General features: G+C 35.9%; 2 protein-coding genes across 6 annotated transcripts in view; both read right to left on the bottom strand.

Annotated features, from left to right (window-relative positions):
* Nca (neurocalcin homolog) overlaps positions 1-25,636 on the bottom strand; it is a 363,134-nt gene that overhangs the window by 27,600 nt on the left and 309,898 nt on the right. The window lies entirely within an intron of this gene.
* Positions 1-25,636, bottom strand: part of LOC144472965 (neuronal calcium sensor 2) — a 102,775-nt gene that overhangs the window by 4,815 nt on the left and 72,324 nt on the right. For all 5 annotated transcript variants that reach the window (XR_013494479.1, XM_078186452.1, XM_078186449.1 and 2 more), the window contains 2 exons: positions 14,643-14,786; positions 2,501-2,629 (listed from right to left, as the gene is read on the bottom strand). Coding sequence is in view for 4 of the 5 variants with exons in the window: in XM_078186452.1 (XP_078042578.1) it covers positions 2,501-2,629; positions 14,643-14,786 (273 nt within the window). In the remaining variant the exon portion in view is untranslated. The remainder of the gene's footprint in view (positions 1-2,500; positions 2,630-14,642; positions 14,787-25,636) is intronic.

Genomic DNA, 25,636 nt, shown 5'->3' with positions numbered 1-25,636 from the left:
GGTTTCACATTTTCGGTTTCCTCTATGTGTTTACAATGAAATTTCAATAACGGAAATACGTGTTCTCAATGGCCAATCAGACCCGCATTCCTTCCGCTGAACTAACTTCTCATCTTTACACAGCGCTACGTAGAGATGTAAAGTTACAGTTATGTACAGAAGATGCGGGTTTAATTGATCAATTTGGCACACGTATTTTTGTCGTGAACAGAACTAGCAATATGTACAATGAAATTGCTCCACTGTTTTCCCCTGCATCTCTTAACTCCACAAGTCTCCTCTATTTCCACATTGTAAATTGTAATTATTAACCTATAGATTTGATAAATTTATGAAAAAATGAGTAGGTGCGATTTTAAAGCATGACAAAAGAAACATTTATACTATTTTCACCCTGTTAAAAAGTTTTAAAAAAGAACGGAATGCTAATAGAGTAATTTAAGGTAACCAATTACTGTGTTCTTGATTCTTCAGACCTAGTTAATGAATAAGATGCTTTTGAGATCTTTAAATTCTTGTAGCTCAAAATAAACGAAATAAAAGATTGCAAAAAATTAATATGTCTTATCCGGTAAATATAAAGTTAACTGTGCCAAGAAATAAACCAAAGGCATAGCAATTGGCTACCGACTTAGCAATTACCTATAGTAATCGGTTCCACGACCTTCATTATGTTTGTTCATCGACGCCTCAGAGTAACAAAATAAATGAGCTTTTTAAAAAGATCTATAATTGATTTCATACAAGTGTATTAAATTAGTTTACTTACAAGTGTTTCATAAGTGAACTGTAACGAATTCAAAGTATTGTAATTTCGGACGATAATATAAATCTCGTTTGAACAAAACTTGATTCCAGTCGTAGGTATATTTACGGTAGGAAAAAAATCATTATATTGATTGCAATGAGAAATTCACGTTGGGAAGTCACACTAGAGCTGGGCTCAGCACACTGCACTGGCGAGAATGTGCGCAATCTCTTTCTAGAATCCTTCGCGTGACTGCACATTGAGTAGAGCGACGATGTATAGACAAATAGAGGAAGAGTTGAACTTTAATGACAGAAACTTTTCATTCGTTAATATGTGTAAAATGTACCACTGAATGAGGAAGCAATTTAAATGTCTTTATTTATATCAGGATATTATGTGAACGAACAAATTTCAGAGATATACAAAAATAATTTGCATATAAATAAATGTAAAGTAGAAAATGTGTATAAACGTTCATTTATTTCAACAGAGAATGGTTTCTTATAAAATGAATAGCTATCGACGAAGTATAAATACAAAACGTTCTCTCCGACATCTTTTCCATAATGAGTCGGCAGTGGAGCGATCGGTCATTACTGCGGCATACATAATTGCCGTTCTCTCTTCAACGCAGGGACTTTACGATTGTTCGTGTACTTGCAGAAGATACGAATCAGTGACATAGAAGCAGGGCTGGGGAGAAACAAATGTTTGAAATAGTAACAAGTCTATAAATATTTATATCTCCTCATGTAATACAGAATGGCAAATAAACTTTTTTGAAGTAGTAATTACATATGAATAGCACGTAGCTAAATATATTTGAAAATGCTATTTCTATATTTAACTCCTATTTTAAGGAAAGTTTATTTGCCAAATTCTGTTTTACATGAAAAGATACAAACTATTTCAAATATCTATTTCTCCCAGCCCTGAATAGGAGTAATTTCTTCATAATTTTTTAATGTAGCTAATATGCTTCCAACGACACATCTTCTGATTATAGTAAAAAGTTGATTAGTTCATTTGGTTAAACTATGTTGACATTCACCTCGGCTTAACGAGTTAGTCAGACCCTATCAAGTAGCTGTAATTAATTATTTGCTGTTCGTCAAGATAACTTTAACAAATCCTCGGTCTTCTATGATGTTAGTTTAAGCTAGCTTCTTAACTGATCCTTGAGATAATAGACTTAACTAATTTCTTAGTATCACTTCGAGACAGTGTTAATCGCATCCTTCAAGAATTCGAACTCTCCTTTAGCTAAAGCTTGTGTTGCCTTAGTTGTTAGCATCAATGTTAATGACTGTGTCAGGCGTAATCACATTTAACAGTCATCCTAATAGCATTGGTCTACGTTGTCATGTGTGTTAATAGCAATGCACGGTTACATGCAAGTTGTAAACACGTTACGCTATTAAATATATAATTTACTTGCCACGTGTATTATTTTTAACATTTATTTATAATGACGAGTTTCAACCAGGTTACAGCACAACACACCAACGCTACTTAACAATTTTACTTTCTGTAAGGTGTTTATTTCAAGGAAATTATTTAACATTTGTATATCATTTGTATTATCATAACTTAAATTTTATAGTCGTAAAATTACTTAATTGAAAGGAATAGTAGCCAATGGGATAGCATATTAAACGAAATTCACTATTTCTTGGTGTATACCAATGAAAGAATGATTGTTTACAAAATTTAGATTTTTTTTAACGCATGATATAAATTATACAATACCTGGACGATTTTTGTCATTTCTTGTATATCGATGACACCATTTCCATCAACGTCATACATGCGGAAAGCCCATTTCAGTTTTTCTTCTGGCGTTCCACTAGATGTTACGTCGATAGCTAGCAGAAACTCCTGCAACAAAAGATTACGATCACACTTGAACACTGTGTACAATGACAGTAAGTTTCTATTTGCGTCTAACAAAACTACACGATCTACAAATATTCTTCTTATAAATAAATAAAAGCTACGATAATACTGTTTTAATAATGAGAATTCAGTAGGACAGTTTTGTTATAGTTTAATATTTATATGTTGTTGCTAGACTCTAGATTTTATGCGATTGCATCTTTATGCGAAGCAATAAAAATATTTGAAGAATCTAGTCTTACGTTTGTACTAGTTTTAAGCTATTAAAATTATTTAGAAAAGAAATACATTTAGTTTGTGTTTGTTGTAATTAAAGCAGACAATTTTTATTTTACGTATAAATCCGCTGTCCAGTTATTGCGTTTGTGTACAAAATGGAAATAAACTACGATAGCTTGCTTATAAGTTGCTAAACGTGACGTGGCACACTTTTTAACGATACTCGGTAGTCCATTAATTTTGGAGAATTTACTTGTGAAAATATTTAAGAAAAATTATTGAGATATTTATATTTCATATAGCAACCTTAATTTCCATGTAAACTCAAATTGGATGATACATGTTTCTCAATTTCTTCTGCTTTTATTTATGCAGCATGAATGAATAAATACCTAAGTGATTGTCCTACTTAATAGAAGAACTATGTAGGAGCATGTATTCTACAAGGTAAGACCATCTGGCACAATATTTTGATCGATTATTCTGCGCTACATGTAGCCTCTTGTTCATTCGGGGCCTAGAGGAGATTTCACAGGGCTACAAATGTAGTATAGCATTCATTAGCACGGTATCGGGCTCTAGGGAATATTAGAAATCTCGGTAGTGTGCTATACGTAGTTCATATCAGTGTTCGAGCAATTCATGGTCGTAAATCTATCAATCGGAATATAATTTTGTGATTACCATTTGGACAGCGTAACAGATGTCTCTAAATTATTGTATTTCATTTTCATTGTCATACGCCGTTTAATATATGATACAAATATTGGTTTGTTTCTTTCGGATTCATACATGTTCAAGAAGGTAGCATGTATAAAAAAACAATGTATTAAAAAAAAAAAACAAAAAAAGAAACTATATTTGTTTAATTTATAGTTGTAAAAGTTACTTAGTTTGCACTGCTACTAGTTCTAAGAATAAATAGGAGCGAGAGATTTTTGAACGTTTACGAGTGAAAGTGATAAGCGCCGTGGCAGACGGATTCTTCCGCGACACATGTAGCATTTGAGAGTCGAAATTTGTATTCGTAGTCTCTGTCAGCATAATATTATTTCGATCGCTCGGTTTGGGATCCTGTTGCAATTGGAACGGTCCCGTTTTGGTGCGAGCGAAAGGAACAAAAGTCGCTTTCCAATGCACGGATCGCGCAGATGCACGAGATTTAAAAGGGTAATAAGGTCGTGATTGCGGCGACATGGTGATTTTCAGGTACTGTGAATCCTCTTACGTCAGGTACACAGGGGATTTGAAGCATCGCCGTTATAGGTACAATGGAGCACAACTAGGTCGCCTGACGCCTGAGGTAGACAAACGAGGAGGGTCTCATAGAACGGAGTCGAGGGCGAGCCGGCTCTTTGCTCTTCCTGACCTCTGGAGTGTCTCCACTTCTCATATTGACCCTACCAACGGGCTGGCCCCCTCTGGCCAACTTCTGCCATTAGTTAGCACCACTACTTGCATCACTGCTGCCGTTTCGCTTAAAGACTTTTAAAAGATGTGGAATGAATCGTAGGTACGGCTGCACGATGCCCCGTGCTCTATGTGAAAATCAGCTAGAAAAGCAACATCGTGCAAGATATTTCAATATTATTCTTGTTGCACAGGGATTGAGAAACCCATTCTTTCGTGGCCAACGATCGATTTTTCAAGCTTGACACTCGAACAGCGAATCTTTCTGACAATGATATTCATTGTTATTATCTGACCACTGAAATTTGTACATAATCGATCACGAGAGAACCGAACGACAACGTATGGAACACAACCGAGAAATTTAAAATTATTACCAAATATGGATCTGTGACATGTTCGATATGTTTTTAAATGTATATCAATCGTGACATCAAGTGTTAAGTCTAACAGTTTATAGTCTTCACGCGAGGAAAAGGCACTTTTGCGTCTACATTCCCTCCCTCACTAATTGCGACAGTGTAACAGTTGATGAGGGGGGGGGGGGGGGGTAAACACAGAAGCGCCTTCTTGTCGTGTGAGGTCTATAATTTAATCAATCAGCTATTATTGACGAGTATACTTATCAGAACATAGAATTTTGCCATTTATTTATGACGAGTTTATGTTCGTGAAAATCAATTAACTGGTTAGAAATGCAATATATTAAATGCAATAACTTTATTGGAACTTGTCTAAATGACTTGATTTTTTTTAAATAATAGAGGGATTAGTTTATTCAACAATGGTTCTGATGCTTTTTTTTCATTTTGCTATTACTTGGAATAATGTACAGTGAAAACTTTTAATAATTTAAACTTTGAGGAAGGTCTCGCAGGAATGTTCAAAGATAGTCGATTTTAGACTATTTTTATACAACTGGTAACGAAATTTATAAATTTCAAGTACCAATTCTAGCAAGATCGCTTGGCATATAAAGTACATATACCGTCAAGAGCCACTTGAAATGGTTACGAGACCGTTCTGTTTCCAGTGCACACGTCGGACACGTATTAGTAAGCCGAATTGTGTCATAAAAAATAAATCTTATTTGAACAGAAGATGTTTATTGAAAAAATTATTTTCCAAACCACGTAGCACTGTTAGAATGTTTTTAAAATTTCCAATGAGTTGGCAAAAAATATTTCTAAGTCAATCAGTAATACAGTTGTCTACAAATTTCAATATACAAAATTTAAAACAATATTTCTCTTATAAAAAGTGAAAGTTGCCAAATGTAAACAATTTTCTGAATATTATCATATACTTTTTAATATATTGACCTTAATATTACATGAAGAAATATTTTTTATCTAACTTTTCTTTCTCATTTTATTTTGTTATTGGCTTTAAACTATAGGGATATCGTAAATACCCCGTACACCATGCGCTGCAACTTTGCCGTTCGTAAATGGCTACCCACCTCTTACTCATGCACTGCGGTTATCCTGCTGGCAGGTGTCTATCTATATTGCATGATAGCCCCGTTCGCGTGTGTTAATTCCAAATTTAGTTAGTCAAATATAAATGGAAACAAATTAAATATTAAAATATCCCCGGATAATGTGGGATGAATATTAGAGCTTGAACATGGACGAACCATTGCGATACATCTTTATTAATTCAACGTTTAATGTTAGTTTATTTTTACTTTAAATTTCACAGAAGTTCTGTCAAAATCATACAGTGACTGTAATTTCTCGTTATAAGTAAGCTATTTTTAAAACTTGATAGATGTCAAACTTGGATAGAAAGAATTAGCATAAAGAGAAAGACATAAAATTCTGATTCAGAGGACTCATGTAAAAATTTCATTTAAAAGTTCGATTGAAAGAATTCGCTTAAAAAGAAAGATGTAAAACTTTGATTGAAAGAACTAACTCGGAAAGGAAGTGCTGCAGAGTGTATAACACGTCAGATTTGAATTAAATAATTTGAAATTTGAGAACAGATTTACCAGCATAATTTATAAATTTTATATTTCAACTTTAATATTTCTTCGCTATTTATTGTTCGGTAAGAAATTTTTAATTTTATTTGCTGATAGAAATATCTTCGATACTAATCAACGAACATCAGAAAGAACAGAGAGAAATTTTAACGACTGTAGGTTCTCTCGAGAAAGCACTGTTATTTACATAGAAAAATTCGTGACGCAGAAATGTGCTAGATTTTCTTTCTGTAAATGCATTGTTCCTGAATTCTCATTACCGTGTCGTTCCAAGTTCCAGCTACGCTGACCATACATTTAAAACCACGTGAAACATATTTTTCTTACAACTCGGAAGCTGCGTTGTATTTATAATTGTTTGCTCTACGGAATTCAAGAAATGTTATTTGTCATTAAACATTCGCACAATATACATTTTATTATTTACACAAATAATAATTAAAATGCTAACAATTGTCACTTTTGCATATGTGTAAAAATTGATAACCAACGAGACCAATGTTTCATTTTTGAAATGTTTAATGGCATTGTTAAAGTATAAATAGTCTTCAGAATGTACTTCATCTTGTTTTTAATGGACTTCCAGGTCTTTATCGTATAACAGTATACGCTGAACATAATTTCGAGATATAATAAATAATTGTTACATCAATCATTTATTATACTATAAGAAAAATTCTAACTTTAGTAATTTGCTACATTATAGGAGTGCAATGTTAATAATTTGTTATATTGCAGGAAAAAATGCTATTTTAATAATACTACATGAAAAATTACAACTTCAATCATTTATTAGTTTTATACAATCTTCTAAATTGCCATATTTCACAATTACGTTACTGTCGCGAGTTTTTGAATATATAATCTATGTCATTTCATTTCGAATTGTCAAGCTTCCTGCGGTTTTCAATCCCGACTGATGCCTGTTTCACACATACCATGAATACCAAACCGATATGACATTTACAAATGACATCGCTATGAGATTTTTAGGTTCTGTATAACTGTTTCGGTCGGAATACCGAGGCATAGTAGGTTCAAACGATTATTGTCGAACTCTATTCAATATCTGGTTGCAAGGAAATCGGTAATCAATTTGTGAGTAGGTTCGAGCCTGACAGAAGGTCGGAATGCAGGTACGAAAATGTGAGATTTCATGAACCAAGCCAATGGAAAATGGAGGAGCTGCTGGAATGTTGGCAGAGAAATGAGGACGAATTCGATGCGAAATCGAAGAGCTGCTGGGAGGTTAGATAACGTACCGACGAACCTGATGCGGAATCGATTCTACGCGAATGTGAAAAGCTATTTAGATTGGGTATTAAATGTGTGTTCCAGATCGGCACGAACATTAGGCAAAGACATTTGAACAAATAAGTTGGCTTTGTTGTATTTGCTATAATGGTTAGAATGTACTATCAAAAATTTTGTAATTTTCGAAAATGCAGTTCGTGAAGACACACGCGATTCTTATAAAATTCTTCGAAAGTTATCGATACTGAAGTTTTACCTTTTTATTAAAATAGTGTTACAACAAAACGACAATATTTCAGAAACAAACATAAATAAAGGATAGCATAATAAATCAAAGGATGTAAACATGATAACGAAATTTAGCAATCTATACGCAATCTATACTCATTTGCCCCGAATTTTGACTCCAGTTCACGTTTCATCCGAATTAATTCTGCTTCGCTACGAAGCTCAGCGCTGTTCTGGCGAACGTCTAATGGATTGTTTACCACTTGGAGTCTTGGGCGTGACCCAAATTTTTTCCCTCCAAAATTGACACTTCAGGATAGATGAAATACGCGATCGTGCATAAAGATTAAATTTCCCAAAAGTTTTCCTAAAATAGGTCATGTTCAACACACAGTGGGGATTTAGCATAATTGCCGCATTCGGTGCATCAGTTATTGGTATCTACAGCAATCATAATTGATTAGTCGTGAAAGTTGTGCAATATTATGACGATTAAAATATGGACACATTTCATCTTTGCCATCTGTAAAATTCTTCATTTCGAATCTTTCTTCCTTAATTGTATTTTTAGAATATCATACAATTTTATTAGATACTTTTTTCAAATGTGAAAAAGGCACGACAATGTTTTTTTATACAAGAAAACGGAGACATTAGACTGCTTAATGTGCATACAATTCAGGCATGTGCAAACTTCAGAACGTTCGTAGAACGTAAATCTCATTAAAACGTACACAACATCTACCACACGGTAGCATAGTAAATTCCAGTGAAATTCATAGCGATTCTAGGATCCACCAGCTTTGAACCGAATTCTTCGAATTCATGAAACTGGTTGCAGCGGTTTGTTTGTATATTATTTTAACGGAGGGTAGGAAATACTCATTTTAACGCATAATATGCGAAAATATATGTACTTTCACCAACTAACAAACAGAAAGTGTTTTGTTGCATCGCAAATTGTGATATTGTGTCACTGGTATTGTTTAATTATAAATAGATTGCGTAATTTTATGCATTTATGGTATATTTTTTAACTTCTAGAAGACGTGCATATCAACATATAGTAACAACATTCCTACTTTATTTTTACCATAAAAAATTTTGTAATTATCTGATTGTGGAGTTAATTTTATTAAAATATAATACAGTATAATAAATTTAATTTAATAATCGAATAATGTCAGAGAAGTGTCGAGAACAGTTACTGTAACATACTGAAATATTGCGCATAAAATTGGTATAGAAATTTCTTTCTATAGAAGTTTCAATGTTGTAATTATTAAATTGATCATATATGATTTTCAACAACGACCTTCGCAAGCGTTGAAAAGAGATTTTTGTTCCAGCTGTATTATTTTTTTCTTTAGCGATATTAGTTTTTTGTCATTGTTGTATATTTTTTTTATAGGGATATTTTCATTTTGTATAAAATAATGGACTACGTTTCAATAAAATCGTAGGGAACTTTATATTTTTTATAGACCTACGTAGTTACTCTATCTTTTTAAAGAGCTTGTATTATAGAGGAATATTCAAAAAATCGATGGAAATAAAGAATGGAAGAATACTTTTTTTTAAGTGTTAAACTAGTTTTCTCCCGTTGGAGAAAATGGCTATGTGATAAATTTTGCGGGCTACACAAATGATAGTACTCCTTGATAGACCCAATGCATGCAGTCTGAGGTATCAATGTCACCTGTGGCTGATCTTTCGGTCAATCGAGCCTTGCAGATGTCAGCATGTTAGCTGCCGCCATAATGAACAGACTAATGAGCACGATTCAGATCTTTCATGTATTTGACAACAATCTGAACAATTTCGCTACAGTAACATTAATCGAATATTCCTTGTAAAACTGTTCACGATTACAAATTGTTTATAGTAAGTGTATTTTAAGGTTTTAAGGCTTTAAGGCTTTTGGTAAATTAAATAGTAGCCGATAGTTCAGATTAAATAGTAGTCAAACTATTGCTTTTATAAAATTATAAATATAGTCACGTTGAATAATTTTCAAATTGCTGGTGACGAAATTACTTTTGCTATAAGTAATTGTTAGAGGACTGAGTCAGGACTGATAATCAAGTTTGTATCTTCCGAAGAGGATATTAAAAGCAGACAAAATAAAAACTTTTTATTAAATAATAAATCAAAGAAAAAAAATGCTATTGTTACGTATAAAATCTTCCTCGCGTGTCTGACTCGTTGTTATAGTACACCTCGATGTTACCGTCCAAATAATAGGACAGTTCCTTAGTTACAGTACTATAAGAGATCTTTATTGATTTTTACAATAAACCCTGTTGTATACGTTCCGTCCTGGATTGTACTGTTTACACGCAAACACTGTCCGGATGCTACAGAATCCTCTGTATTTACTAAATTCAGCTATTTAGGAAATAAACAGCTTTCGTCACCGGTAATTTGAAAATTGTCAAACTACCCGGCGCAGCTCGGAGATAAGATAAGCGGGGGTTTATAGGGTGCTTGAAACTTGGGACTATAGCGTGTGTACACGGCAAGACCTATGTTCGTTGCAACTTGGCTTTATGACTTTGCAACTGGTGGAGCAGACATCCAGTCCAACCCAACCTAGATATATCGGAAGACATACGACATACATCAACGGCAGATCTTACCAGTCATAATCATGATCCGTCAAACTTTATTCACAGAATCTCGTTTCGAAGGCGACAATTCATCGGACGTCCGTGTCGTAAAGCTTGTCGAAGAAGTCGTACGCAGTGACGAATTTGGGGAAGACGAAACTCGCTATTGTTACTCGAACAAAACGCACGCGAATGCCTAGATTATTAGCTCTGCCTCCTGTAATTTATCGGCCTATCTATTCGGCATTCGCTAACATAGCGTTTTCTCAGCCGATCACGATCACGGAATAGGATATAGCGAGCGCAGGGCAAGCGAAGGGGAGAAGCCCATAATAGCACCCTGAATGGACGCGGGCTCTGTCCACTGATCCGAGGTCAAAAGGGAGCCTATAGCGCGGTCAAAGATGGTGGCTGACTCCGTTCCCTTAGTCGGATGGCCCTGAAGATATGACAAGGGTGCGTTTTAATTGATTAATATTTGCTGGCCGAGTACGATTTTCGCATCCTGACCTGGTCATTCCTGACTGACATAGCCTTTTCATCGAGTTTAGAGCTCAGTTTCCGTTACCATATTATATTGAATGAATTAAAGATTGCTGGCAGTTGCAATAAACAAATGGATTGAATACCATTTTATGTTACAAATGGGTGACTACCATTTTATTAAAAGTAATATTCAAGTTTTATCACAGCATACCGAATGAACTGAAGTTTGTTAATATCTACAAAGTGCTACACTTTGACCATCACATCAATCACGTGTGACTGATACAACGTCATTATCAAGTTTAATATTCAATATTTACTACATCATACTGGAGAGATACTTCTTAATTGCATTGTACGATTGTATTAATTTAATGCACGATATTCTGAGTAGACGCGGACAATAACGGTTTAATCTTGCACCATACAATCCCTCGAGAATTGAATTTAAAACTTGTGCAACTGCTAACGGCACGTACCTGTACACAGATGACGTATTGTTTGATGAAAAAACTTTTAATCGTCTTACGTGACTCGCATTTCATAAATCATTGACCGCGTTTCTTTCAAAATGGTTCAAACTCATTATATCTGTATGGACGTGTTGCTGCGTCGAAATCAAACACTGTAACAGTATTTTACTACATCTAAGATGTAGATAGGAACAATTTATTAAAACCAACGTTGAGTTGACTCTAGTAGGAGTAAATTTTTAATTTAAATTAACTTCATTTCTGTACTATATGTTTCTGTACTACATATATGTCACATGATAACCGTTGCAAAAATTGTTTTATGCATTGCTTAATAAACTGATGTTTCTAAAATGTCAAAAATATTCAACTTGTTCGTTGGAATTTTAAAGAAGTTATTCTGTCCAGAAATGTATGCTGTCTTTATTTACGGAGGAATGCCTCCATTAATTTTAGCGGGCGAATTAAGAAGTGAAAACAAATTTCGCATGCGAAAACAAAGAAGAGGAAGAGAGAGTTAGCTAGTGGTGCGAGTGAAACAACGATGACGCAACCAGGACCAGACGAAGTTGCACCGAAGAGAGAATTTGTGATTGCATTCCCATTATAATTCAACGTTCATTTGAATGCGGTGCTTGGAACGAAGGCAGAGTATGGCAAATACCGGCTGCGCGAATTGAAACAGTTCTGGGTTCGGCGATGACAACTGCCGGAACTGCGACTGATAATGGAAATCCGAATTGGTATTGTGGTATTCATAAGCTGCTTGGCAATGTTGCTTTTCCATTTGTTTACTATCGAGCACCATTCAAATGGGACTTTGCGAGAACAGTCGCGCGATGGCTTTTTAATGTTAACGTGACATTTGTCTTTCGTTTCGGCAAAAAAGAAAGGTTCGGGAAACGTCAAACTCCGATTCGGATGAAACTTTCAGTTATCGACGTGCCCGTAACACGGTGCGGGATTGCGAAAATCGGTCGGAACATGCTTCCGCGATCAACTTCTCCTACACAAATAATTCGAAAGTTTCTCTGAATTTTAACGGGCTGTAAAAAAGCAAGTTCCTGATAAAACTATTTCATCCTTTTTATCGGTCACGGTTGGAATTTATCTTAAAAGTCGATGGAAAGCAATCAAATTATAAGGATTTTTAGCATTTTAATTATTAACCCTTTGTACTCAATGCCATCTCAAACTGAAATCGGAAATAGTTATTTTCACTTACAGTATTTCTTTTTTGTTAAACTTATTACATTTTAGAAATCATAGCGTGACCCACGAATTTAATATTATGTGAAAAACCTCGATTATCAACTTAAAAGTTCGTTGTGAGATAAACGTTGTGTTCAATTCACTGCCCGTTCCCCTCGAGCCGTTATTTTTAATATTACTTCCAGATGGAAACTAGTAACCTTGCGTTTGAATGGGAAATTTTGTTCAGCTTGGTTAAAGTAGGGCAAGTCGGTGTACTTAGGACTGTGTGTGTACGTGTTTACTGTTTCCAGTTTATGTTCCTATTGTGACTTTTGGCTATATGCACAGTATTTTCCTTTTGCATTTTCTGATTATTCAAATTCTAAAAATAACATTTTCAGGGTAACAGTGGTTTCGTATACTACAAAAGCAATGCTATTGTCCTCAACAATTTTTGTCTTAAATGTTTTGGTAAACTACATCTTGAATGAAAAATGTTTAATCGTTTAACTGCTTTACAGACTCAAATATTATTAAGGTGCAAGAATTTAGAGAGTCATATTCATTTTTAGTTGATTTTTAAAATATAATTAATTTGATTTTCTTATTAATTTTAAATAATTTTATATATCGTGTTCTACAGACTTTCGAATGCCATGATTAAATGTTATGCATTATAAAATCTCACAGAATAATATATAAAAAGGAAAAAAAGCAAATAGCAAATAATTATTTCCGTGTAGTTTGCAGGAAAAATTAAGGTGGAATATATGAAAAATAATGATTAAAATAGATTTGACATTCTTTTCTATTTCACTTCCAATACGATCGAGTTTGTTAAGTGATACAAAGTTGTATGGCAAGAGGTACTTCCATTCAATAGAAATTCGCAGATTAGTGAAATCTCGAAATCTGGGTTAAGTAAACGCAAATCTCGGATTACCACCTAGCCGAAACCTCCTTGACCGCTGATACAGTCACCGCAAATCGAACCATTTAATTTCCAATACAACCTACCTGTTTTATGGAAATGAAAACAAGGCGGATATCCGATATATTCAATCGAAGATGTGCTTATATCACAGCATCGATTTTTTTCAGAAGTCACAGCATTTTTGTTTCATTTTTAAAGTAAGCAAACTTCTAGTTGACGAAAGAAACTTTTCTTTCATTCTAATATTTGTAAAATAACGCAGACAAATTAGAATTTGCACGCAGGTCCGCAGACTACTAATGACGAATATAACTTGGAATAATTTATAATTTTCTAAAACAACGTTCAGTAATTGCTAAATAAGCCGTCTGGTTTAAGGAATTCATTAATTTCCAAATAAACGAGTGAATAAATAACCCAACCAGAATTGACAGAACAAGATAAATGGTGAAACCGAGAAACGAAAACATCACGACCAAACGTGACTCTGTGGCACCGTTGTTAAGTTTCAAATATGTTACGTGAATCGTTACATCAAACGTTGCATCAAACAGTCTAATTTCATTTCACTGAGCCGCTGTTGATATCTAACTTCGTCGGCGCTCTTTTAACCCCTTGTCATACATTGACGAGCCTGACTGACGATGGAGATATTTAGTAGCAATCTGTTAACGCTTTGCCGACCGTAAACATTTGACCGTAAACATTTCTCTTATTATAGAACAATTAAATCGACATGTTCATATTTTGACAGCATTATTATTAAACAATATTTATTTTATAGAAAGATAAGATTTTTAAATGTGGACTAAAGAAATTTGTCATTAAATTCTATTAAATTCTATTTGCTTAAAAATTTGCGTCTTTGAGAATTGCTTTCTACGTATTCTCATTGGAAATTGAAGGGACAGAGTTTTATGGAAAAAGGTTCAATAACTAAGGTGTTTCTAATTTGAAAGACACGTTTGTAAAATATCAATCCCCTTAGTTGTTCCTTTTCGGAAATTGTACATCGGCGCGGGTCGAATCGTTTGGTATAACCGACACGAGGATAGCAAACGATATTCCATTATGTGGTTCGCAACTAGAAATTGCTCACTATAGAAGATGCATTTGTCCGGCGGACATGCGGCGCAAGGGTATACCCTATGTACGTGTACTGTATGTGTAGGAATCAATTTAGAGAAACTCAACTTACCTTAAAGTCGATATAACCATTTTTGTCCATGTCGAATGTACGGAAGACATGGTCGCAGAATTCCTCCGCATCACCGGTTGGGAAGAACATTTTGTACATGTCGACGAATTTTGCAGGTGTTAAACAACCATTCGGACAGTCTTGCTGCAACATTAAGAAAACACCAAATTACGATGACGTTATTTTTCCCATTTCGTTCAATGTTCATGTTTTATAGGCCTATATTACTTATCAATAAGTTGTGGATCTTCATGGAAAATAAAACTTGTTTGCATCGATTGTAAAAGACAGACACTGGATATACACTTAATTTTTCCTTTAATAATTTTAATAAGTTAACAACAAATACTTTACAATTATTTGAAGTTGCTCATCATGTCGAATCATTCCCCCGTGTTTCTTTCATTAATCAGTCTGCTTATAGACAACAATATATATATCCAAAAATGTGTTATTTCGTTTCTCGACTGAAAATCGAAGAGGCTGCTGCAGTATCTCACGTCGAGAATCTCAGTTAATGTTAAAATCGATCGACGAGGTATTATATAGAATTTCGGAACCACGCTCTCTGTCCTTTGTCTTCCCCGAGGATCCACGTTGTAATACGGAAACTGGCTACTTCGACGGTGTCTGAACCAATCTACACCAGTACCAAGAACCACGAGATAACTTCTCCCGCCGCGAGAGAGTGTACGATCCTCTGAGGGGACAATCATTCGTAAAATTGTAGCACGGTCGGCTATGTGTAATAACCAGCTCGAGGGTCTCGGCTACGTCGACATCCAAGCCGCAAGCAAGGAGGGTATTTGATTCCCTCTATCCTGCTCAACCTGTAAGAGGTACGACCAACGAGCTGCCATGGGAACCCTGTGTCACGATGTAATGTGTTTCCACCTACCCTGTGATAGGTGGAAATCCTCACGTATTTTTTGCAACGTTGCTACAGTTTTCGAAAGGACTCGCAACAATCAGTGTCAATGTGTTAAAGGTTCCCAGCTCGCGCTACCGTATCTAATAGTCTTCCTGTTTATGGCTAGATGCCTATGGTAAACTACGTTCTTCGGCGTTGATTGGATCTATTCAACTCTTGTGTCGGTAAACCATCCTGACTTCAAATATTTGATAATTAGACTAGTGGGATTTGGTTGTTTTCGGGCTATACTTATCACACGAGATATATTAAATCTTTTATTAAAAAATACGCGATATAAAAGCTTAGAAAAAAATTTATATTTATATGTCCACTTGAGAGTTTATGTTGTTCATTATTGCCCTTTGTTTCATTGGAATACGGGCGATTGCAATAGAATTTATTGACAATCTCACGCCCAGTTACCATTGGTTTACGGTTCAGTGAAAAGTAGATGTCCACCTGTTTATGATTCGTAAAATTTCACTGGGCCATTTAATCGTTCCCAAATATTTACCGATTCCAATTTTATTTTATAGGAAGATATACTGTGTCAAACATCGGAATACTCGTATATATTTATAGGCAATCTGAATCGTGGCTTAGTGCCTAGAATCAAGTTTAGTGCTTAGGTTTAAGGATACTATTTAAACTGTAAAGCGAATACAATGCGACGAGTATCGCAACTTTCGCGAAAAATGAACAAAAATTTAAAAAAAAATGAACAAATATTAATAGAATGTTATCTATTATTACAAATTCATTACATAAATTACCTATGCACACTCTATTCCAGAAGTATTAGGAAACGTGTCCTGTAAGGACTTTGCTCTGTTTTAAATTACTATAAAACGACATTCAAATGCCCAAAGCAAACGTAAATATATTGCTGTAACGTTAATTACTCTTAAGGGGTTACTTACAGTCGGAATGATAAAAACACAGATTTTTCACCGAATATTCCCTGGTGGTAGTAGTTTTACCGCTTGAGTACTTAGTTAAGACATTTCGTAAAATTAATAACTAGACAGTAGATTTTATGTGTTTCTCCTGCAACCGAGCTTTCGTAAAAGCTAATACGACAACGAAATAACAGAATCGTTTTTGCAACAAGTGCAGCAAGTTTAGAATCGTTCTTGCACCGAGGTAGCAAGATCAAAGAATCGTCTTTTCATCGAAGACAGCAAGTTTAGAATCATTTAACTATTATAAATCGCGACGTCAGTATATCGAGATTAGCTACAACTGCAGCCAAGTCCCTTGTAGCTAAGATCACTTCTGTACAAAGTGTAAATAAACGGATTCTCCGGAGTTAGCCTTACAACCTTTCTTCGTTAACCGGTCGTAAATCTAAGTCGCCAACGAGGCGAACGATACGACACAACAGATATTGTTACATTATTTTCAAGTTGTTACAATTATTGAAAGAACAAAAGAGATTTGCATCTCATTTGTGTCTTTTAGAAATATGTAAGTCAATTTTTTACAAAAAATTTGGTTTAAGCCGACCAAGGCTTAATAAATAAATAATAAATAATAATAATGATAAATAAATAAGGTTTAATAAATTCAATAAGTTGAAACGCGTCATTCGAATAATACTATCGCATTGTGACCACGTGATTTCATTTCTTTCAAGTACCTAACTCAACCTTTTCGGAGGATTTTCAGTTCTTCTTGTTTGTTATTTCTCGTTAAATTTCACGCGAACGTTTCTTCTTCTAACATTCTCTCTGAGATTTCGTGTGGGTTGTGCATTTTCACTGGGATACTTTCACTCCTTATTCGTTCACCGCTCTTTATCTCCCACGTTATCTCTCTCGTTTTTTATTTCATTTTCTTCTGCCGTTCTTATCATCCTTTCTAAAGAATGGTATTCTTGCCCCGCAGCCAGTTACGAACGTAACTCCGTACGAGAACGTTCTGTCTTTCAGCGGCGATTCTTGAGCCATTGTTCTTTCGCTTCTAGGTATTACACCTCCGTACAGAAAACCTCTTTATTATTGCGAGAGTGTTTAACATCACCTCGTACAATGTAGCGCGAAAATTGCGGTAATATTTGTATTGTACAGTAAAAAATGGCTAACATAAATCAATGGAAAAGACACATTCATGCACGTGAGACATTTCAAGTTATTCTAGTTTAATCGAGAGGACTAGCACTCGTCCTTGAGCAAATCGAACCTTTTCAGGCTTGCCACTCCCATTCATTCTATCAGATTAAACTTTATGCGATGTCATTTGTCTTGTGCTTTTGAAGTAGACAGTATTGCCCCCATTACCGTCTCACCGCCACTGTTTCGAAATCCTTGGGATGCCGACCACACAAAGCGGTCAGGGTTTATTTATTCCAATTCGAATTGAAAACCTCGTTCCTCGAAAGAATAACGAGAAATTCTATTGGCATGTAAGGATCACTGATAATCATTGATGAAAACGACCTACGAAATGATTAGTCCGGAATTTAGGCAATTCCCATGCATATTCTTTTTGGCATTTTAATATACATACAATTTTTTCGTTACATTTTAAAATAATTATTTTAAATGGTTGACTTAATTATCTTAAGATTAAAATTTTTACGCATAAATCACTCCTTTGTTTATAAGTTTGTGACAGGTTCACACCTTTTTACTTTAAACAAATCGTTTCGAACATTTTATAAAATACAATCTTGTTGTTCATTATTATTTTTAGTATTATTTCTTTCGGCTACGTTTAAATAAAGAAATAACGAAATAATTTTTGGTTTGAAATTATTAACGGACTGAAATAAAGTACTTTAAATAATTATTATTTTATTTTTACTTTGACTGATATTTGTCTAGGTCCGGGCTCGTCAGAGGCTGCTCTTTAGAATTTAATTATCAGAAGTTACGCGTTTTCATTGGAAATTCAATAAATGCTGATTCGCTTCGCGCGCGCGCAGTTTAATGGAGATTCTTTCTTTTCATTCGATTCAGTTCAATGAATTAAGTGGCCGATACACCGGTTCCATGAAGACGAAGGATGTCAAATAATAAATCGTATTCCTCCAATTTCAACCGATGTCTATTCATCGAAGTGACTTCTAATACGCGTGAAGTTATGTTCGCCAGTAACAAAAAACTAACTGTATCTTCTCGTTTGTGCGAGACCAGCATTCTCTGTAAATGGTGTACAAACCATCCCGCAAATAAAATGTCTAACTGGATTTAAATGGCCTCGGAACTTTCACATTGATTTCCATTCGAATTATTCCTGGACAACTAGAACGAATGACAATGCGATGGGTATGAAGCATTAACCGTCTCAAAGGAATTTCAATAACTTTCATCTGCTAATCAAAGACGGTTGTGGCCTCGCACTGTCCGAGCAGAAATAAGATTCGTTTCAATGGAGTCAATATCTTTTCACGCGTACAACGTCGCGAACTTTTCCTTCGTATAACAATCAGGCTATTCTCATTATGCTTTCGGAAACAGAATTCTATTCCTTTTGTATGGAACAAGTTGACCCTAGTGGACCTAGCTTGATCTTCATTCCATTTCCGAGTCTTTCTTTACCTCACCACAAATCAATTCACCGTCTTGTTACTGTTCAGGGTCGAATAAAATTAACGAACAGTGTGTTCAGGAAGAAATCGATATCGGCGAATTGGTACTATAGATATTCGGCGCTATTTTTGGTATTTTATATTACTTTATATTTTTATTTCTTATTTATAAAATACATTAGAATACTTATTAAGCGATTGGCATTCGATAAGGTATTTTCTATATATACGTTTTTAGAAATTGATTTAGAGCTACTGTTCCTTTAAATTAAAATTTTCAAAACGATCAGTTCTTTGTATTATTAATAAAATAAATTTCACAGAAGCTCTTGGCAATATATTGTAAGTCAATGTCATTATGATTGTAAATCTCAGAGTTACCGATAATTACATATTCTATAATCGCGAACTTATACGTTTCCAATTCATTTTTGTTATTTGGTTTTCGAACCTTCCAGTGATAATAGCGTTCGATTATAAGTTTGAAGGGCTGCTTCAATGCTTTTCTGAAAAAAGGTGTCAAATTAAAATTTGAAAAGATGTTTTCCAACCCGTTCGGTAAAGATAATGTTAATACCGAGAACAAGAGTCAAGCCTGAGACCATCAATAATGAGCTTAGCCGAGTGAACTGATTATAAGACGACGATGCAATTTATTTAGCTCGGCTGTCCCTGGTGGTGGGTTGCGTCCTACTTATTTTCTATGAAGATATGGCGTAAATGCAGAGGTGCTCCAGGATGGCTGCTGCTGCGCGGTCTCAAACAGATTAAGTGTTTATAGCTCTTAACAGTTGGCGCGAGAGTTAAAAACCGAGGGCTACGTAGTAGATCCGATGCATTCGCAGCAGTTATTTAAAATAGCGTTTTTCTCTTTCGACTGAAAAGAACCGGTCTTTGAGGCTCAAAATATACAGGAATGAATTCGGCATTTAAATTTCAAACACGAATGTCTATTTCCACAAACATCAAGACGTCTGTTTGCTTTCAAAATAACTACATCCGAATATAACTAGATTCTGGGTGATGAATTTAACGGACGTTTATATCCTTTCATAATTATTTTAACGAGCTGAACATAATACGACAATATCTTAAAATCCTTTGCGTGTTTCCATGATTGTTTCTCACATTTTATTAATAATAACACGTCACGCTTGTCAAGAAAGGAAAAATACTCTCACCTATTAATTTATGTTTCCTGCGATTAACGTAGACAATTTTTATTTTGCGTTAAGATTCGTAGTCTATTTATGATATTTTGTGCAGGTAAAGTTCAACGATGGGTTTCCTCATCCCTATAATAGCAAATACGTGCTCGAAAACAAATACGTTTACAGTTGATAGGAGCTAAGCGAGATCTTCATAACACCTTAATTGAATGAACTGATTAGAAGGTGACGGTGCAAGTTCTCTGGACTGCTCACCCTTGATAGCAGTCTCTGCCCATCTTATTTCATAAATGGAGATACGACGGAAACATCGAGCGCTCTAGATGCTACTATACGGACGAAGTTGGACAAAATCCTCTTCACAATATACACGTAAGTTCTCTGATGAGTTTCCATAATCCATTTACCCCAGAAATCCTAAAAAAGAAGTTCCTTATGGTCAGAAATCTTAAGCGAATTCCTTAGTAACTGACGCTTTAGTTAATAGAAGTCAATTAACAGGCTTTTCAATCTCTCTGCTGTATCTTAAAGAAGTTCAAATTTCCCTTTTAAATAATAACCTTAACGGAAACTATTGGCTGACACTATCTTTAATTTAACGACTTGTTAACACTAAACATTGGCACTACGTATGTACGTATTTCTACTGAATGCGGTGAAATGACTCCTTTTTAAATTAATGTTACATACTTTTTCAGTTGATTACAATAAAATATTGGCCAGGTGATGGCCAATAAAATACAAAATAACATTTACGAATCTTAGTTCGCTCATTGGTCCGTGTTATTTTCTTAATAAGTCGTAAACAAAGCCGCGGTTTTGCATTTGTGCCAAGAAAAATGTCTTTTGGAACACCCTGTATATATGAAGAGTGGAGCCAACGAGTAAGTGGCAAAAATGAGTGATACGGAGGGACGGCAAAAAGAAAATAGAAAGAACCAAGAGAATGGAAGTGTTAAAAAAGTGACGGTAAAGTAAAATCAGAGGAAAGAGAAGGAAATTGATGATGAAACGAAGAAAAAGGTGGAAAATGTGAAAGACGCGGTAAAGGAGAAGTCGAGGAAAAAGTTCAATCGCGAAGAGGGGACAAAAGACAACTAGACAGGCATGGGTAACTAGTAGTCTTTGTCCTGGAAATAAACCGTATTTCTTTCAGTGCAAAAGATTCAGACCTAATGACATCGGAGATCGGAAGAGGCGGATGGCGATAGACGGAGATCATCTGTCTTGCCTTCGGGTCGGTTCGACTGGGTTCCGTTACCTTCGATTTCCAGGCAGATTGGAGAATGCTGCACGAGAAAACCTGCAGCATGTCACGGAAAGCGACTCAGGAATAGATCGATTCCATGAAGAATAAATCTGTCTCTGTTGATCCTATCTCCATCGAGGCCGTCAAAAATTACTCCTTTCAATCATTTCTACATAACAATATTTTGCTAAAGGGATTAAATGACGTTTTTTAACAATTTTTAATGAAAATTATTTCTTGTGCTCTATGTTATCAATGTAATCGCTTCTAACATTTGTTATAGTCTTCACAAAATTCAGCAAATTCTACAACACAAAATATCCGTAAACACCAGCGCTAAATCCATAACTCCAAAAGAAAATTTGTATTTTAGTAAAACAAAATTCCAAACCCAAAAAAACTATACACAATTTTAGCCTTTGACACGTAATACTGAACTAGAACAAGATTTTTCAACGGCGATTTTGTTAACTTTGTCGACGCCCACCTGTATTGGAGGAGTTCGATTGAAAAGTGTCGGGTTATTTTTTCAACTGCACGCCCTGGGAAATGTCAGTTTCGCTTTTTCATCATCGCTTTTCACCGGCACGTGATTACGTATCGAACGCAGGTCGAATAACAGAGCAAAGGCCATTCTATACGCCAGAGATAACGCATGATGTCATTGCTCTCCTTGGTTCGGCATGCTTTGTGACGCGCTCCTGAATACGCGAGGTGAACACGCTTAATTGTTGCGTCTTATCCGTTCACCCATCTCACAATTCGAATCATCAGAGCTCTCTGTTTACCGATGGAGAAATTACGCGATCCTCTTGTCTTCGAACAATTGCACCATTGAACGCAAGAATGCGTATCGAATGCTAGCTTAGACTGCTGCCACATTACAGACAGTTATTCTTTTCAACCGCCAGCTTATTGTCAAACCAGACTGTCAACGATTCTATACAGCAGAACCTTCGATATCCGAATTGTTTATTATCCAAACATGTTCACAGTTCATTCACGACCAACGCTGTTTATTTTTCGAATTAATAGAGATTTAGTCTGGCACTATAACTAACTGTTCTATTATCTGTACGATCACGTCACTCTGCTTACATAAGCCTTTATTATATGCATTTTTTTTTATAAAAGAATTGTGTAAATAAAGTATGAATCGATAAAAACATCAGAAGAATTTAAGAATCGCATTACTAGGTTCTATACACATAAGTTGAATAAAAATAAATTGTTTCTTTTAATTATTTTGAAAAGCCAAAAATAGTAGCAATATTTTTAAATTTTCCAAGTGTCTTCCCAATTTAACATTTGTCATTCTTGCAAAGCAAACATATGTCAGATAGTTTTATTGCTCAAGAAGTTGAGCGTTAAAAAACGCCGAGACTTGTCAGCAAGTAATCTGTTAACAGGAAATAAAAGCTAAATGTATAGTCCTCAGCTGTGCAGAATTTCGGTTGATCTGACTGTCCGAATTACGAGTGTACAGATGGTATCGCTGTAGACACGTTTCGTTGTCGTTTACGACACCATTTGTTAGTACGTCGTTAAACACGCAGAATTTTTATCTGCCCCCCATCTCGCGCTTGTCTTTTAAAACCGAAAAGAACGGCTGGCGAAGAGAGAGAGAGAGAGAGAGAGAGAGAGAGAGAGAGAGAGGGAGAGAGGGAGAGAGAGGGAGAGAGAGGGAGAGAGAGGGAGAGAGAGGGAGAGAGAGGGAGAGAGAGGGAGAGAGAGTATGTCATGCGTGAACGACGGAATCTTCTGTTTCCACAAACCGAAGTTCGATAGGGTTGGAAATGGTGCCCTAAATGCGTAGCCCCATGAGGATGCAATACGCGGCTTTAGACACCCGTGAGCGGGAAATGACGATTTTGATTTCATTCAGTTGTTACGTACGAACCCGTTCATACCGTCCAGTTTTCAGACGTTCCATTCAGACATTCCGCGAAAATTCTTATCTCCCCTACAGCGACCGATTAGGCGGCGACCAGCGCGTTTTCAATAAACAGAGGCCCCGAGTGTCGCACCCCCCACCCCGCCCCCACCGCATCAAACTTCCACGAAATCGCATGGAATAGAAGAGCCACATAAACGCATTATTCCCGACCCCCAGATTCCACCGAATTACGGGTATAAAAGGGGCACATTTTCTTCTCTAATCGGGCAGTACACAACCAAAGTCAACAGGGTATAGACTACGTATTATTCTTGTCAAAACTGTCAGGCTGTACGAACCCTCGCATTTCTCAGTGCGTCAAAACCGAGAAATACCGGACTTAGGTACCGCGTTACACTCAAACACTTCAACATTTGTAATAGACTCAGTTCTTGTAATATACTTTGTTATTTTATATTTAACCTAGAGTTAAGTTCATTTAAAATCCAAGATCCTATTTCTCCAGTAGCTAGTATGACGAACCACCCCGGTGCATCTCTGCCGCTCGAGGTGCACCACTTAGAAACTATACGAAGCCAAGGGCAAGTACAATTCCTAACCTCTCTCGTAGCACCCGCCGGTGAAATAACCGGCGGCTCATCTACGAGTTACCTTCCTGTGGGTCCCGGCGGTGAAATAAACGTCGGCTCGTCCACACCTTCCCGTCATTGTGGGTCCCGACGGTAAGATAAACGTCGGCTCGTCCACAATTTTTTGGTAACACCTCAACACACAACCTCCTAACCCCTCTCGTAGCACCCGCCGGTGAAATAAACGGCGGCTCATCTACGAGTTACCTTCCTGTGGGTCCCGGTGGTGAAATAAACGTCGGCTCGTCCACACCTTGCCGTCATTGTGGGTCCCGACGGTGAAATAAACGTCGGCTCGTCCACAATTCTTCGATAACACCTCATCACACGCAATTCCTATCCCCTCTCGTAGCACCCGGCGGTGAAATAAACGGCGGCTCATCTACGAGTTACCTTCCTGTGGGTCCCGGCGATGAAATAAACGTTGGCTCGTCCACACCCTCCCTCCTGTCATTGTGGGCCCCGACGGTGAAATAAACGTCGGCTGGTCCACAATTCAATAATTTCACCTATACATATTCTACAAACTAACGAATCCTCGGTCACGCACAACTGCCTTAACCCTCGGCTCGTAACAAAGTAAATTATTTTGACTGCGTGGGTCCCGTACGAGTAGTGATTTAACAGTCAACGGACGAAAAACTGCAATAAAATGAAAAAGAATAAAAAGAACGAAGTTGGAGAGGAAAGAGAAAGCTGAAGCGAATTGTGCAGATTAAAAATGTTAGAAAAAGAAGAAATGGAGAAGAAAGAAGATCTATGGGCAGGAAAAAGGAGGCAAATGAGATGTTGAATTTTTTCGTAATACGGTTAGCCAGTCAGAGAGGGAAGAGCGAGAGGTAGAGAAGATAACAGAGTTAGAAAGACATGGGAAGAAAATTATTGTGGACGAGATCGAGCGGATGGAAAAGCGGAAAGCTATGGCAACTAAAATGAAATTAAAGATAAAGCGGATTTTCGTGGAAAACGATCAAATGGAAGGAGAGAGGGATGCGCGGATAAAAAATTAATATAGAGGCGAAGCTGGGGAAAGGGAGATGGGAGAAAAAAGGTGAGCGTTGGACTTTATGAATAAAAGGCAAGTTACGGTCAGGGTATGGGGAAAAAGGAGAAATCGTGGAGGCAAAGAACGAAGAAAATATGAAACGAGTACGGATAAAAAAGCTGCTGAATTTCATTCTAAACTTCAATTAAATTCCATATTGATTATGAAGCGACGAATTTTGGCCATTTTCGCTTCATTTGAAATTACACGCAGTTTTAATTAATGCCAGCAGTTAATACGAGGCGAATAAAATTGAATATACTTGATGCTTTTATTTACAATTCTTTTAAATGATGTAATGTATTCTGAAAGCATGGGTTTCATAGGTTTTCAAGACATTAATTATAGAATAATGAGTAAATAGAAAAAATGGATCGAAGAATGAGTTTTGTACCGCACTCGTTATTACTTTTGTATTTTAATTTTTATGTTCAAGCTTATGCATATACTTGCACTTGCTATTTCCAATGTTTAAAATTTGTAATTTATTTTCAAACGTATAAATAATTATTAAATCATTGTTATATGCAATATATTATGCAAAGTAGCTATACGCTACT

Source organism: Augochlora pura, chromosome 7, assembly GCF_028453695.1.
Source record: "Augochlora pura isolate Apur16 chromosome 7, APUR_v2.2.1, whole genome shotgun sequence".
Classification (NCBI taxonomy): Eukaryota; Metazoa; Arthropoda; class Insecta; order Hymenoptera; family Halictidae; genus Augochlora; species Augochlora pura.
This window is presented reverse-complemented; position numbering and strand designations above follow the sequence as displayed.